The 15,473-nt window shown below is 50.1% G+C and overlaps 1 protein-coding gene across 3 annotated transcripts in view; it reads right to left on the bottom strand.

Moving 5' to 3' along the window:
- COL22A1 (collagen type XXII alpha 1 chain) overlaps nucleotides 1–15,473 on the bottom strand; it is a 225,838-nt gene that overhangs the window by 118,106 nt on the left and 92,259 nt on the right. For 2 of the 3 annotated variants that reach the window (XM_061438524.1, XM_061438526.1), the window contains exons 15-22: nucleotides 14,992–15,045; nucleotides 14,325–14,369; nucleotides 10,534–10,587; nucleotides 9,881–9,925; nucleotides 8,243–8,287; nucleotides 7,952–7,981; nucleotides 7,680–7,733; nucleotides 3,336–3,389 (exon numbers count right to left, since the gene is read on the bottom strand). In XM_061438524.1, coding sequence (XP_061294508.1) covers nucleotides 3,336–3,389; nucleotides 7,680–7,733; nucleotides 7,952–7,981; nucleotides 8,243–8,287; nucleotides 9,881–9,925; nucleotides 10,534–10,587; nucleotides 14,325–14,369; nucleotides 14,992–15,045 — 381 coding nt within the window. The remainder of the gene's footprint in view (nucleotides 1–3,335; nucleotides 3,390–7,679; nucleotides 7,734–7,951; nucleotides 7,982–8,242; nucleotides 8,288–9,880; nucleotides 9,926–10,533; nucleotides 10,588–14,324; nucleotides 14,370–14,991; nucleotides 15,046–15,473) is intronic. The other variant, XM_061438525.1, reaches the window with a different exon arrangement.

Raw genomic sequence — 15,473 nt, 5'->3', positions numbered from 1 at the left:
TTCCCAGCATCAGAGTCTTTTCAAATGAGGTGACTCTTCACATCAGGTGGCCAAAGTGTTGGAGTTTCAGCTTCGGCATCAGGCGTTTCATTGAATATTCAGGGTTGATTTCCTTTAGGATGGACTGGTTGGATCTCCTTGCAGTCCAAGGGACTCTCTAGAGTCTTCTCCAACACCACAGTTCAAAAGCATCAATTCTTGAGCGCTCAGCTTTCTTTACAGTCCAACTCTCACATCCATACATGACTACTGAAAAAATAATAGCTTTGACTAGATGGACCTTTGTTGGCAAGGTGATGTCTCTGCTCTTTATTACACCATCTAGGTTTGTCATAGCTTTCTTTCCAAGGAGCAAGCATCTATAAATTTCATCTTCTGATGACATTATACATTTAGGCATATTTTATGCACTCATATATGCTTTTATTTTCATATATATATAATTTTATAAATGTGAGGCACTCCTCTAAGTGCTACAAATACAAAAATAATGTTCTCATGGACTTACATTTTAGTGAAGAAAAACAAAAACAAATGGATTCTCAAATAAGAAAAACACAAGTTCTCTACAGCAAATTAAAATAGGCTGGTGTGAGAGTGACAGGATGTCTGTTCTGAGATGGATGATCAGGGCGCAAGAGGATATTCTTGGGGGAAAACTTAGCCTCGTGGACGCTCTCTTGTGTCCAACTGCCTCAGTGGCTTGGAGCCAGGCTGCCTCCACTCTGGAACACTCTGGGCTCAGATGCTCTGCAGCGCTGCCAGCTCCAGCTAAGAGCGCTCCCCTGACCGCCCTCTCCCCAGTGCCTCGCTCGGACGAGCACGAGGAAATCAGAACCTCAGATAGGCTTGAGCACCTCCTTTTTCTTTTTCTGACAGCACAGTATTCTTTATTAAAATATACAGGTCCGCTAACTTAGAAAACATGACAATTCAAAAGAGGGTATCTGTTCAGATCCATAAAAAAGACTTGATCTTTGCATTCATCACTGGTTTTAACAGTCTGCTCTAATGGCCAATCTTATTTGTTTTAAATCGAGGATAATTGCCTTAAAATATTGTGGTGGTCTCTGCTGTACATTAATGTGGATCAATCATAACTCTATATATAATGTATATATATATATATAAATACAAACTTATATTTATAAATATAAATTTATTTTTATAAATTTATAAAAATATATAAAAATAAATTTTTGAGCCTCCGTCTCCTCCCATTACACCTCTTTAGGTCATCCCAGGGCACCAGGCTGGGCTCCTGGTGTTATCAGGGAGCTGTGGTAACAGCTTCCTGCTAGTCTTCTCCTTTACACATGATAGTGAACACATGTGCATGCTACTTTCTCCCTCGTGTCCTGGGACTGATGAACCTATCCACAGAGGAGAAATGCAGACCCAGACCTGGAGCATGGATGTGTGGACACAGCTGGAGCAGGACAGGGTGGGACAGACTGAGTGCCTCCTCTGCCTCCATCTAAGGTGGGAACCCAGCCAGGCAGTGAGTGCCCAACCCCTGCCTCCACCGGCGGGGGCAGCGGGATGAGACGGGGTGGAGACGTGGATGGGGAAGGGGGTGCCTCGCTGCGACCTCCCCTCCCTTTCACCTCCTCATTGTGGAAAAACAGCAGCTTTGTCCAAAATGAAGGCGTTCGCCTCGCCGGGAATTATGCTGTCTGCCTGTTGCTAATCTCTAAAGTAAAGGGCCTGGATCCCTTTCCTCAACCCACGTTTTAGTCTCAGGGTCTCAGTTCCCAGGTCCCTGGACTCATCACTGTCTCATCTCTTCCCCCATCGCAGCCTGAGCGCTGAAACCAGGAGCTCTTTAGACCAACATTTCAATGGACACTGACAAGGCAGGTCACCCACGGCAAGAGGAGGGATAAGGCTGTGAGTGAGTCGTCACCCTGTCTCAGGCCCTCCTGACTCAGCCAGAGGCGGCGCAACAGGAGGCCGCACCCCAGCCACATTGACATCGGCTGCTGTCTCTCCAGCGTGTCCACAGGATCGGCCGCCGATGAGCAGCACCCATGGGAGGGAACAACTTGAGTCAGGAGATCATCAGTGATGCTGCAGGACTGGGGTTCCCAAGGACATGCGTGGTCGTCACCCCCTGCTCACCCGCGGATGCAGGACGAGACAGGTGCTGTCCTTTGGGCCCCTGGCACATGCTCTACTAACACTCTTGCCAGGCTGCCCTGTGACTCCAGTACAAAAGAGAATGCAACAATGCCTAGAGATGATGGTGCCAAGTGAGGGAAGTCAGAGAAGGACAAGCCCCACTTCATGTCATTTACACGTGGCATCTAAAGCATGACACAAATAAAGCAGCTACAAAACAGACTCACAGATATTTAGACATTGTGGTTGCCAAGGGGTGAGGGGAGCGGAGGAGTGAAAGTCTGGGATTAGCAGATGCAAACTGCTAATAAACGTACAGGACGGATAAACAGAAGGCCCTACCGCATAGCACAGGGACCTATACCCAACAGCCTGGGATAAGCCATAATAGAACAGAATATTAAAAAAGAGTGCACGTATGTGTATGTTTGAGTCACTTTGCTGTATAGCAGAAACTAACACAACATTGTGTATCAACCGGACTTGAATAAAATAATTTTTTTTTAAACCGTGATGCTACAAGATTAGAGCCAGAGGTCAGGAAATGTGAGCTGAGTGTTCACTCTGCATGAGGTCCCCTGCTGGGAACTGAGGACCCAGAGCTGAAGGTCAGCCCTAGTCTGTGGTGGTGTGGGGCACCAAGATGGGCAGCCAGCTCTGGTGTGCCACAACACCCTCTATCCTACAACACAGGAGTCAAACCCGTAAGGTGTGCACAATCTGGACAAAAAGAAAAGGGGGCTCCATCAGGTTAAATGACATGCTCCTAAGAAATTATGAGATTCAAAAACCATACGGATTCTTCACTCAAGAGCAGCTGAGAGCCTATCGGTAGACCTCTATTATCTCATGGCTATTTTTTCTTATTTTCTCCTCAAGGCTTAGCTCAAACATCACCTCTTTCAGGAGGCCCTGGCTGGCCCCCAGCTTGGGTCAGTACTCTCAGGACTGAGTGTCCCCTGATCACACAGAGATGTTAGTTTCTATGTACACAACTCATGGAAAACCACACACTCGTCTGCAGGAGATGAGCCAGGACCCAGCTCGAGGCTGCCCATCCTCAGCCACTGCCGAACTCAGCTAACCCTTCAATCTGCTTCCAGAATTCATCTCAAGCTCAGGAGACCAGCACTATCTCCTCTGTGTGAGCAGCTAAAATGGGGAGTGTGGTGTGGCTGAGTTGGGGCACCAGGAAAGAAACACAGTTTACTTACTCGGAGACCTTGCAAACCAGGAGGTCCATCCTTGCCTTCTGGACCCATCAGACCCTTTAGGAGGAAGAGAAAGGGGAAAAAACAACAGAGATGGATCATGGCAAACACACACAGTCAACACCACAGGACATACTTTGTCTCGACACTCTCATTGGATAGGAAAATACCACCCTGTTCAAATGGGGAACCTGGGAGGTCAGGAGGGGAAAAAAAAATAAAACAATAACCGTCTAATTCCGTCAAGTCTGTAACACTTAAACACGTGCACCTATCCGATGTAATTAAGTATGACTGACAAGCAAGGTGTAGGCACCATCGTTCATGCTCTGAAGACGAGCACAGTAAGGACCAAATGCCCGGCCTCGGTGCTCTGTATCGAGTGCACACAAGAGAGCGCCCGGAACCCAAGTGTCTTTAGCTCTAAGCCTGGTGCCTTTGTCGCTGTATCTTGCTGGCTGGGCAAGGACGGGCTTGGGTTATCTGACCCTCCATCCATAGTGATATCCAAACTGATTGTCTGGATAAATAAATGAAATTGTCTAAGGAAGATCAATTTCCACTAAGCAAGGAAAACAGGCACAGGAAGGGGTCATACTGAACTGACAAAGATCCTGCCCTCTGACCCCTCACTATGTATCTCCTGCCTGATCTCAGACAAGTACACTGGGCGTCCTTGATCCTCAGTCAGTTCATCTCCAAAGCGAGGATAATATACCTTCTACTGAGTGGCCGTGAGGACAAAGCGAGGAATGGGTGCCAAGGCCCTGACATCCACCCGGGTCTCCTGACGGCACCCTGGTTTACACTCATGTGCATGACGTCGCCTAGAATACGGCATGAAATGTGGATTGGAAAATGAAGCCTTCAGCTCTGAGACCCTATCACCAACTTTATCAGTGAATTGGGGCCAACAACTCCCTCTCTGCACTTCAATTTCCTCATTTTCAATAATATGTTGTTGTTCACTCAGTCATGTCCAACTCTTTGCAGCCTTATGGACTGTAGCCCACGAGCTCCCCTGCCCAAGGGACTTCCCAGGCAAGAATACTGGAGTGGGCCATTTCCATCTACAGGGGATCTTCCCGACCCAGGGATTGAACCTGTGTCTCCTATGTCTCCTGCATTGGCAAGCAGGGGATTCTTTACCCCCTGAGCCACCTGGGAAGTGAGTCTATAGACTCAATAATATGACTGTCTTACAAACAGCTATTATTGCCACATTTTGCATAACTATTAAGCGACAGAACTGTATTGAGGTTTAAGGTCTTTTCTCTTAATAACACCATTAAAACAAGCATGTTACTGTACCAACTATGGTAACCAAAGGCTTAAATATCCCTTTCTCACAAGGATTATTCCAGTGAGATCAGGGCATACTTCAAGGGAAGCCCCTGCAGAGGTGAGTTTTCATGAAGCATCAAGACATGTCTCTCATTTGATCTGCCAGCTGATCCTTCTGTATTACATTCAATCAAACATTGATACAACTGCCACAACCCGTTCCATCTTGGGGAAAGGATGAAAGATGCAGGCCTCCTCAATGACTCCCAGCATCCGGGAGCAGAAGGCTGTGTGCCATTTCCACTTAGAGAATGGGATGCACTTTTCACTCTCTGGGATTGCTTGTCACAAACTCAAAGTTTTCGCTTCTCAACAGAAGCTGCTGAAGCCAGGCTTTCACTCTCATTCAATCTAATGAGAGCCACTGCTCTGCGGAAGGCCCTGGGCCAGGTGCTGCTGGAGATTCAGAAAAGCCAGAAATAACAACTGATCTCTGTGTTGGGCTTAATAAGGCTTCCTAGAGCAGTGCTTCCTACAATCACCCATTTAACTCTCACAGCACGTTAATGTAGGAGGTGACGTCGATGATGATGATTTCCAAGCCAGGAAGACAGAAGAGGATAAGATGGGTACAGTGATGCCATCAAGACCCAAAGCTACTTGGCGGAAGAACTGGGACGTGAAACCAATGGTCTGGGGCTCCTAACCCCAAGAGTCTTCCGTGGCCACAGTGCTCCTTATGAGCTCAAACTGAAATCAGATCTCACTTTGATGTCCCTCCTAAATATATGCTGTGGGTCACTCCTTCACAAGCATGTATTAAGTTCCCACCATGTGATAAACTGTGGATTTGAGAGATGGAGAGACACTGGCCCTGGCCTTAAGAACCTCACACTCTGGGCCTTTCATCACTGTTCCTCATTTTTCACAAGGTCCTTAGGTTAGGCTACTGGCTTTTTGAACTCCTTCCAAGGGAATTTCATCACTAACACCAGGTACTGTACTCAATCCCATTCTGTCAAGAGCATCTAGCCCCGAGACCCTCTTCAGGACCCTGGACAGCTCCACTGAGCTGCAGGGCCCTGCTGTTCCAGTATTTGCAAGAACCGTGGGTTCAGGAGCCTCTCCTTGTTCTAGAAAATGGCCTGCAAGAATGACACGAAACACTTGAATCCTTACTGCAAGTGTCAACTCACAATTATTTCTTTTTCACACTCTTTTCACCAAACTATGAGATCAGTCCATGTGCTTTCATCCCTGTATCTCCACCCTGAAATATTTCAGTTGATATAAAGCATGTGACCAAAATGTTTGAGGTTTCATCCCTCCCTCCCTTCCTCATTTATCAAATTTTACATAAAGGGGGAAACTGCCATTAGTACATCCCAGACCCCCGAATGAGAGATCAAGAAGGCTGCCTTGGGAATAAGCAGGCCTGGGCACTGTTACCTTCTTATTCCTTAGTGCGAACTGGGAGGGAAAGTCACTCTGCTCTGTGCAACTCGGAGGACGTGTTGCTGCACTGTGCACTCAGGGGTGAAAAGACGATGGGCTAGACTGTCAGATGGATCTGGGCTCAAAGCTCAGTCTTGCTTTTTAGCTATGTGACTTTGTGCAAGCTACTTACTTATATCTCTGTGCATATCTTCTTTGGTTAAAAAAAAAAAAAAAACAAACTTCACCCTTCCATACTATGCATATGTTTGCCTACAAGATGTACTACAATACAGATGATCAATACTTGCCACTTACTGATCTGAGCACACTGTATTACCCATGTTATCTACTTTACATCTCTCAACATACTGACGATGGTGGAGAGATTTGGAAATCAAGCCTCAGAAGGGTTTAAGCAAGGTATCTAAGGTTATAGAGACAGAAGGGAAGCTATTCTAACCTGAATTTTTTGATGTGAAAATTTTCTAATTATACTGGAATTAAACATCTTCTCAATTCTAAAGGAAATCAACCCTGAATGTTCACTGGAAGGACTGATGCCAAAGCTCCAATACTTTGGCCACCTGGTGAGAAGAGCCAATTCATTAGAAAAGACCCTGATGCTGGGAAAGACTGAGGAGCAGGAGGTGACAGAGCATGAGATGGTTGGCTGGCATCATCAAATCAAATGACATGAATCTGAGCAAACTCTGGGAGATGGTGAAAGACAGGGAAGCCTGGCATGCTCTAGTCCATGGGGTCACAACGAGTCAGACATGACTGAGTGACTGAACCACAGCAAAATACATCTTCTAAGTTTCTTCTAGTTTTACCCCAGCAAGAATATCCACATTTATCCTAATGAGGAATAGGCTTTACTGTAAATCTGATTATAAATCTGACTTATGATAAATCTGAGTTACTTTAAGTATGATCTATGGGCATTTCAAAATAAGAGTTGTTTTATTTCCTTCAATGAAACAGTCACTTGAAAGAAGCAGAAGTATGTTACCAAAAGGGACCTGATTCAACCTCCACCATGTGGAATTGACTGATTCATATTCATTATCCTTAGTATCTGAACTCACATCAAAAATCATCACAGAGTCCCTTTGAAAGGCCTCTTCCCAGATGGTAATTCTTAACATTAAATTCTTAACAGAGGGAGAAACCGAAGGCTGAAGTGTTCCAAGCCACTTCAAAGTCAGGATTAATGAGAAACAAGCGAAAAGCAAATGTGCACTGGAAACGATTCAATCGGCGTTGAAGTATCCAATGTTTTTATTCTGTTTTATCTGAAAGGACGGTAAAACACCAGACTGAGCACCAGAACCCCAGCCCTGACCAGTCTGGGCCTGGGGACTCTGGAGGCAGGCTGCCTGGGCTTCGACTCCAGGTGCAGACATGCTCACGCCTGACTCGCTCCCGGCGATCTCAGCCCTCAAGGCCCAGTGTCTCCCGTGCTAGATGCTGGCAACAACCCCTGTCACTCAAGGTGACGGGATGAGACTCTGAAATAACCCTGAAATGACTCGGCAGCGAGAATGGCCATGATTTTGCAGACCTAGAGGTGTTCAGAGCGGACCCCTGGCTGGGGGTGGGGGCGGGGCGGTGGGGGTGACTTACCGGGGCGCCTGGTGGCCCAGGTGGGCCCTGGTGACCCCGAGGTCCGGGGGCTCCCTGGTAACACAAGCCAAACGCGAATTAGCCGTGACACCCTCTCCTCGTGTCCCAGGCCTCCAACCAGGACCCTCTGCTGACTGTCTTCTTCCCGAGTTCCCAGCGTCTCTGAGGGGCTCCGTCTGAGCTCAGCAAGCAGTCTCACCACTACGCTGGTGGCCTTTCTATCTCTGCCACCACCTGGGGTGCCAGGACAAGGGAACCCACATCCCGCTTACCTGCTCGCCTCTCAGGCCCTCTCTCTGCACCTGGGGGACAAACCAGACGTCAGTCAGCAAAGCTGGCAGCCTCTTCTCAACAGTCACCCTCACTCCACTTCATGGTGGGCGTGTGCACAGCCATTTCTGACTTTCCTCTGATTTTATCCCATTTCCAGTGTGCAAAAGCTTCAGACTCTCTTGTCATCAGAAGAGTTCCTCCTCATTCTCAGAGGCAACAACTCTCCCAACTACACAATACGATCAGTGTCTGAGTCCGGGATTTTACCCTCTAGGGGCTGCACCACTTACCACAGAGCCTGGAAGCCCAGGGGGGCCTGCAGGACCCACGGCACCCTGCAGAGAAATGACAGGCATTTCATTATAGGGAACTATTTTGATATTGAGCTATAGCCCCAATGACTGTTTCAAATTGTAAAGCAGCCAAGATCTGTCCCAGTAACATTCCTTCAACATGAGTTGAGAGTCACTGTATCATCACCCAAGAACCTCTGGTTTCTAGACCCTTCCAACAAATGCTCCAAATCATACCACGGCCCTTGGACCTTGTCTTCCTACTTCTGCTGCATTCATCATAATAAGCAATGAAAACTCAGCTATCAGTTTGGTCCCAATCAGGAGGGACCAAACATCTCTATAAATGAGGGGGAGGTTGGAATTTATAATACACACACACACACATGCAGTAGTGGGAAAGAGCTGTCACCTAGATCCAAACTTTAAGAACCATCCCCTCTTAGTGACTTGAAATAAACTACTTATTTTAGGCTCTAGCATCCTCGGTGTCAAGAAACTTCAAGAATACATTAAAATCCTGACACCAGATAACAGAGCAATATAAATCTCAACTCTAAAAATATTTAGACAGAGAGAAAATAATTAGGCAAGAACTGAAGTTCAAGTGAGCAAGTCTGGAAGGGATCAACCTTCTCCAGCCACCACTGCTAAAGAGAGGCTTTCTCAGCCCACAGGTGTCTTATTTATAACTATACCCTGTTTCTGGAAGGAGTCAGAGCAGCCTTTTTCATTTCCAGCGTGTGCTGGGAAGGCATCCGAGTCGGGCAGTAACCTTGACCTGCGCTCTGCAGTGTGACACTGAGCAGTGACGCATCTCTGGTCCAGCCCTCTGCTTTAGCCAGACTCCCCCCGCTGCCCCGTCTCTCTCCTGGCTGTTCTCAGACCCAAAGTCTGATGTCTTTCTTAAGGGCCTAATCATCTGAAAGAAACTCTTTCTCTTGTACTAAATGCAGGGCTGGGTCTCATCACCCCTCCTGCCATAAATCCAGAGCACAGCCTGCCTTCTCCATTTCCCTTGTGACCCTGAAGGCCTAGCAAGGTTATTATCTTCATACATTTTCATAGCGCTTCACAATTTTACATGCAGTTCTTTGCATAACAGAAATCCTAAGCAGCAAATTCAGTTAATAAGCCTTGTTGTGAAAATGTTCTAACACAGATGATCAGCAGGATGAGATGCAACCTCTATTTTATTTATGAAATACCCAGCACATTTTCAGAATTATAATTCTGGTTAAAAAAAAAAAAAAAAAAAAAAAACAGTAAACGCTGCAAAGGAGAGAAAAAGGAAAAGGAATTTGTAAGATTTTTCTATTTGCTCCTACTCTGCCTTAGCCCAAAAAGCCATTTAAGTAGCACAACATTTTAGTATGTCCAGATGTTATATAATGGGGATTTTCATTTGTTTTTTAGATGGATTTTTATTCCCCCAAATAGAAAAACACGTTTAAATACAATAACCAGAAATTTTTTGTAGGCTGAGTTCTAATGCACGATTCACCACCTCTGTCTGCCCTTCGTTCCCAGAACTCTAGCGTGGCCACCCCCCAAAACACAGGCCTCAATTTGTTCAGGGGAGCAGCTCCACAGCTGCTCATCGGGAGCCATCTCCCACCCCAGTACCTGGCTTACCTTCTCCCCCTGGGGCCCTGGCTCACCAGGAGGGCCGGGTCTTCCCTGGAAAGAGAACACGGGGTCCATCAGGGGAGTGAGTGGAAAAGGCAGGGCTGAGGGTAACACACCTCCAGATCTGTTCCTGGTCTTTTCCCCAGAAGGGCCCCTCCACAAGTTTTCCCAGACCGCACTTGTTGCTATAAAGCTTCCCCAGGCCCACATCTCCACGTGGTTCCCTGTGGGCTCGTGGATGCATCTCACGGAACACCCGTGTCAGGACTTTAAGAGTTGCGTTAATTTGCACAGCTTCATATTATTCCCTGTATTTAATACACACCCTGATTTATTCAACTTGTTTCTTATTTATGAGCATCTGGGCTGTCTGTAATCTTTTAGTCTCGGGGACAGGACTGCAACTCATCCATCACTTTGAACACACGCATATCGCCTGTGGTCTTCCCATTAATGACCAGCTGTCGTGTTACTACGGTTAGACCAGTTTTAAAGTGGTGTGTTCTCTGGGATCCCTCCACTCTGGCGTGGAGGAGTCCATGAGTGGCAAGCTGGGGGCTGGTCATTAAGCCTCCCAAAGCCCCCAGCCGAGCAGGATAGACTGAAGCCCACAGGCCCTATGAGCCTGACCCAGGCCCCACCCTGTCCTGCCCACCTACCTGCTCACCAGTCTCCCCCTGCTTCCCGGGGAATCCATCCAGGCCTTGCTCCCCCTGGCAAAGGAAGGAAAGTGAGATGAACAATGGAGGGACACGCCCAGGGTCAGAGGCACAGAAACGAAGGAGCAGCAAAGGCATTTAGTGCTCCACTGTGCTCTACTCTCCACCAGGCACCAGGAGAGAACCCCCCAAACACACACACACACACACACCAGGAGATACACACACACACACCAGGAGACACACACACACACCAGGAGACACACACACACCAGGAGACACGCATACACACACCAGGAGACACACACACATACATCAGGAGACACACACACACACCAGGAGACACACACACACCAGGAGACACGCATACACACACCAGGAGACACACACACATACATCAGGAGACACACACACACACCAGGAGACACACACACATACACCAGGAGACACACACACCAGGAGACACACACACATACACCAGGAGACACACACACATACCAGGAGACACACACACACACCAGGAGACGCACACACACACGACACACAAACACACACCAGGAGACACTCACATACACCAGGAGACACTCACACACACCAGGAGACACACACACACCAGGAGACACACACACATACCAGGAGACACACACACCAGGAGATACTCACACATACACCAGGAGACACACAACTGGAGAGCCCCTCCCCTGTCTACACACACACCCACACACCAGGAGAGAAAGAGACACACACACACACCCCAGGAGACATATATACACCAGAGACACACACCAGGAGAGCCCCTCCCCTGCCTATACACACACACACACACACACACACCCCCAGGAGACACACACACAGAGTAGACTGGACTCTACGTGTACTGGGGGTCAAGGGGCACAGAAGCTGCAGGGAGGTCCCAGAGCTGCTGGTGGCAGAGCCATGGGCTGCTGAGCCCAAAGCTGGTGCTCCAACGCCCGGGCTTCCATCCCCAGACAGGGCAGGACCCTGGGATGTCCTCCCCAGGACCCCAGGAGGTTCCCATCACACCCCGCCAAAGCTGTCCAGAGAGCACGCTCTTCTGGACAGAGCGGGGGCCCATCCCCTGGTCCCCAGGGAGTGGGCACCCCTCTTTTTGACTGAGTAGACCCACTGTACACTCTGCTGACTGCCCCGAGCCCAGCGGCCCCTGGACAATCCATTCAGGCCTCACTGTCCCTCAGTCACTAGGAGGTCCTTGTGTCCACAGAGCCTCCATACCTCGTGTCTGGCAGGGCCTTTCTGGAAGATGCCAAAAGCAAGGCTGGCCCACCCACCCCAAGCCCGCAGAGAAGGTCCTGACAGGCGGTAGCAGAGCTGGGTTTGGTGGCAGGTGGGCACTGGCTCTCTCTGGCCATGCTCCACTTCTAGGAGGCCAGGCAGCGGGATGCGCCTATCTCGAGGGGAGATGGAAACTTCCTTTTTGCTGATTTAAGAAATTTAGGAGGTTCACGAGAAAATAAACTGTTCTAAGTACTTATCAGATATAAGAACTGGAAAGGAGCCCAAGAGATCATGCAGCCCAAGCATCTGGTTTGACAGATGGGAAAACAGAGGTGCAGAGAAGGAACCAGCTCCCCCCAGAGTCGCCGAGAACATCGGCAAGGGAGCTGGGGATCAGAGTCAAAGCAGAGCTCTCAGTGCTCAGGTTATGCCTCCCTGCCAATCCTCTATGCCTCGCTGTTTCTCTTCTTCTCGTCTCCCACCCTCCGTAAATACGGCCTCTGTTGCCCAGCACTGCTCTAAGCATTTTACAAACATTAGGTCATTTAATCCTCATAGCAGCCTTACATAATAGCTACTCTCTACACTGAGGACACTTGAGACTCAGAGGTGAAACGAACTCTCCAAAGGCCACATTGCTTGCAGACCCCAGAGCTGAGCCTGAAACTCCGGCAAGCTGGCTCTGAAATCACCATGCAGGGCGTCCCCTGGGCCACACTGTAGACTGAGGCTGATGGCTGACGGCTGGACTTCCTCTCCAGGGCCTGCCCTGCAGGTGACCCCCTGCTCCCCCAGATTCCCTGCCAGGTGGCGGCTGCAGGGCACTGGGCTGTGGCTCAGCCCTCCTGCCACATCTCTTCCCCAAACCCTGCATGCTCCCAGGGGGGGGACCTTCAAATTGGACCCCTGTCGCCCTGTGCACCAGGGCTGCCCATCAAGCCTGTGCCTGGACCCCCAGTTACCCGAAGCGTCACTTCCCAGTCCCCACCTTGTACAGAGGAGGAGCAGAGGGCCACAGAGAGGCCCTCCACCCAAAACCTGACACACTGAGCCACAAGAACTCTCTCCAAAGAACCAAGAGACACGCGTCCCAACCACACAGGGCAAGGGATTCCACTGTTGAAGCTGCAGTGATGAAAGTTTGATATCCGAACAAACAGAAACCACACTTTGGGGCCTGAGGTGAGGGGCGTCACCCTGGCTCTCACCCCACTCCTTCCAAAGAGCCTTTTGGGGACCCACACGCTTCCTGAGTCACACAACACATTCGTCTCCTTTGACCACAATCTCCCTTCTAAGGGAGCGGCCGGAGAAAACCATCCTAAGTTGGGAAAAATAAATAAATAAAGGCATTGGTGTGAAAATGTTCACCAAAGCAGTATTTTTTAATCATGACAAACTGGAAACAATCCTCCCTGATCGATAATAGGGGAATGAGCACATAAATCATGGCCTATTCACACACGGGGACGCTGTGCAGCCATTTAAGATAAATCATAGACGTCTGCAGCAGCACGGCGGGGGAGATGCTACCCGGAGGAAGAGTAGACACGAGGGGATGCAAAGCAGAACACGTCACGTGTGACGATGTAGAAAGACGTCAGAGACACAGGAGTGAGTCCTGCAAGAAATCAAGAAACGGGCCAGAGTGGTCGCTGCAGCTGCAGTGGGATGGTGCACTTACAGGCTGCTGGGTTTTTTTTCCTGTTGCCAGATATGGCTGTGTGTGTGTGTGTTAAGTTGCTTGAAATAAAATTAAATTTCTTAATAATTTAGAAATGTTCTATAAATGAGAGAAACACGTACTCCAGGAAGATGGAACAGGGCAGGTGCTGAAAAGGGGGCTGGAACACAGCTAAGCTCGAGAGGGCCAATTTCAAGCTTTTGATTTGAAGGAGCCCAGTGAGTGGATGGGCCTGGGATTCCTGGGAATTCGATGCCTGCTGCTGTCCGGGGAGGTGGGGAGGTGGGATGCCGTCCTTCTCCCCACCCCCAGAGCCCCGAGCACTCCACCCATGGAAAGATCTGGTCTGCGGATGACTTGTGACCTGGTGGCGTCAATATGAAGGCACAGCCAGCCTCGGGGTGGAGAGTCTCAGCTGAGGTCAGGTCACAGCGCTCGGTCCACAACGCTGTGTGGTCACCAAGGCCACAGCTGTCCCTGCACCCCCTCCCTCCATTGACAGTCAGCGTCCCTGAGGTATGGAGAATGCAGGCCAGTTGCTAAGAAGATGTGAGTCCCCAGCAGCAACTGGAACTTTTTGAATCCCAATCCTGGGCACTTTCAAAACCCCTCTGGCCCGGAAACCCCAAACTGTCTCTGCAAGGGGATCTCAACCCCTGCAGGTACCAGGCCCACGGCCTTCTGGGCCCAGAGTTTACATTTGGGGTCAGAAGCTAATGCCTCCTCTGCACCAGCCCTCAGTTACCATAGCACACACACATACACACACACACACATGTTCACACACACATACTCACACACATGCTGTCCACAGAAAGCTGCATGACTAACTGAAGCAGACTGTAAATACCTTTTCTCCCCGGGCTCCCTTTTCCCCTTGTTCTCCATGGAGACCCTGGAAGGGAAGGGAGGATGAGTAACACACAGACAGCCCCGTCCAGCTTCTCTGCACTGAGCTTGAGGCCCCGGGACAGCCTGCTCGCCTGGGACGGTGGTGAAGCTCTGTCTCCCATGTATCTCACTCCCCACGGCAGCCTGCTTCTCCCTCGGGCCTGGGTGGTGAGCTCGGCCCCTGCCTGGATGAGAGCCCCTGGGGCTGGTCCCCCCGTCCCTGGATTATCCAGGTACCCCCAGCTAAGACCTGAGCTCAGCTGGCCGAGTGCAGCAAGGCAGCCCCAGAGTCAGTCCCCACTGCCATCCGATCATGGAACCAAGGAATTGAACCTGAGACTCAGGGCCCCTTGAAGCCACATTCCTCCCCCTCCCCTGGGAGAGGGCCGCTGCCCCGCCCTGCATGCACACACTGTCCTCAGGAGAAGCACCCAGAACCTGCGCGAAGGCCGCCCTCCCCTCTGGGAGCAGACGTGATGGAGGCAGCAGCCCAGGTGTGGGCCTCTCTGACCACATGCTCCAAGTTGTATCTATGCACAGATGTGGGGTGGGGACCTGTCACAGGGCCTGGGTCCCAGTCCCCTAGGACAGCAACACAGCCCCTTCCAGCAGCGGCCTCTACTTACGGGAGCGCCGATGGGGCCGGGAGGTCCTGGAAGTCCAGGCGGTCCCTGGGATCCCTGCAGAAGAGAGTTCCCAGAGCAGAGGTTTGCGGATGGAGAGAAAAGGGCAGGGGCAGAGAGAAACGCACTCAATAACCGTGTTAGGGGCTGAGACAGCTGCTCCTCATCCACCGCCACATGCCGCCTGCATAAAGTCCCCCCAAGAGACCCCCCCACCTCTGCTGCCCCCCTCCATGAAGAGCTCATGTCACCCCCTGCCTGGGGGAGCTGGGATTCACAAGCAGCTCAGCTCGACTTCCACAGCGGCCTTTGAGCTCTCACGAGGCCAGTGCAGCAATCTGGTGTGACTGCGCCCCGTGGCCATGCTGGGACCCGGGCTGGACACGTGCAGAGCTCCGGGTCACAGGCTGGCTTCCCGTGGCTCATCACGCACACCTCACGTGGGGCCAGCACAGCCTGGACACGTCCTCACAAAGCCCACCTGG

Source organism: Bos javanicus, chromosome 14 (genome assembly GCF_032452875.1).
Source record: "Bos javanicus breed banteng chromosome 14, ARS-OSU_banteng_1.0, whole genome shotgun sequence".
Lineage (NCBI taxonomy): Eukaryota > Metazoa > Chordata > Mammalia > Artiodactyla > Bovidae > Bos > Bos javanicus.
Note: the sequence above shows the minus strand (reverse complement) of the source record. Positions and strands in the feature narration are given on the sequence as shown.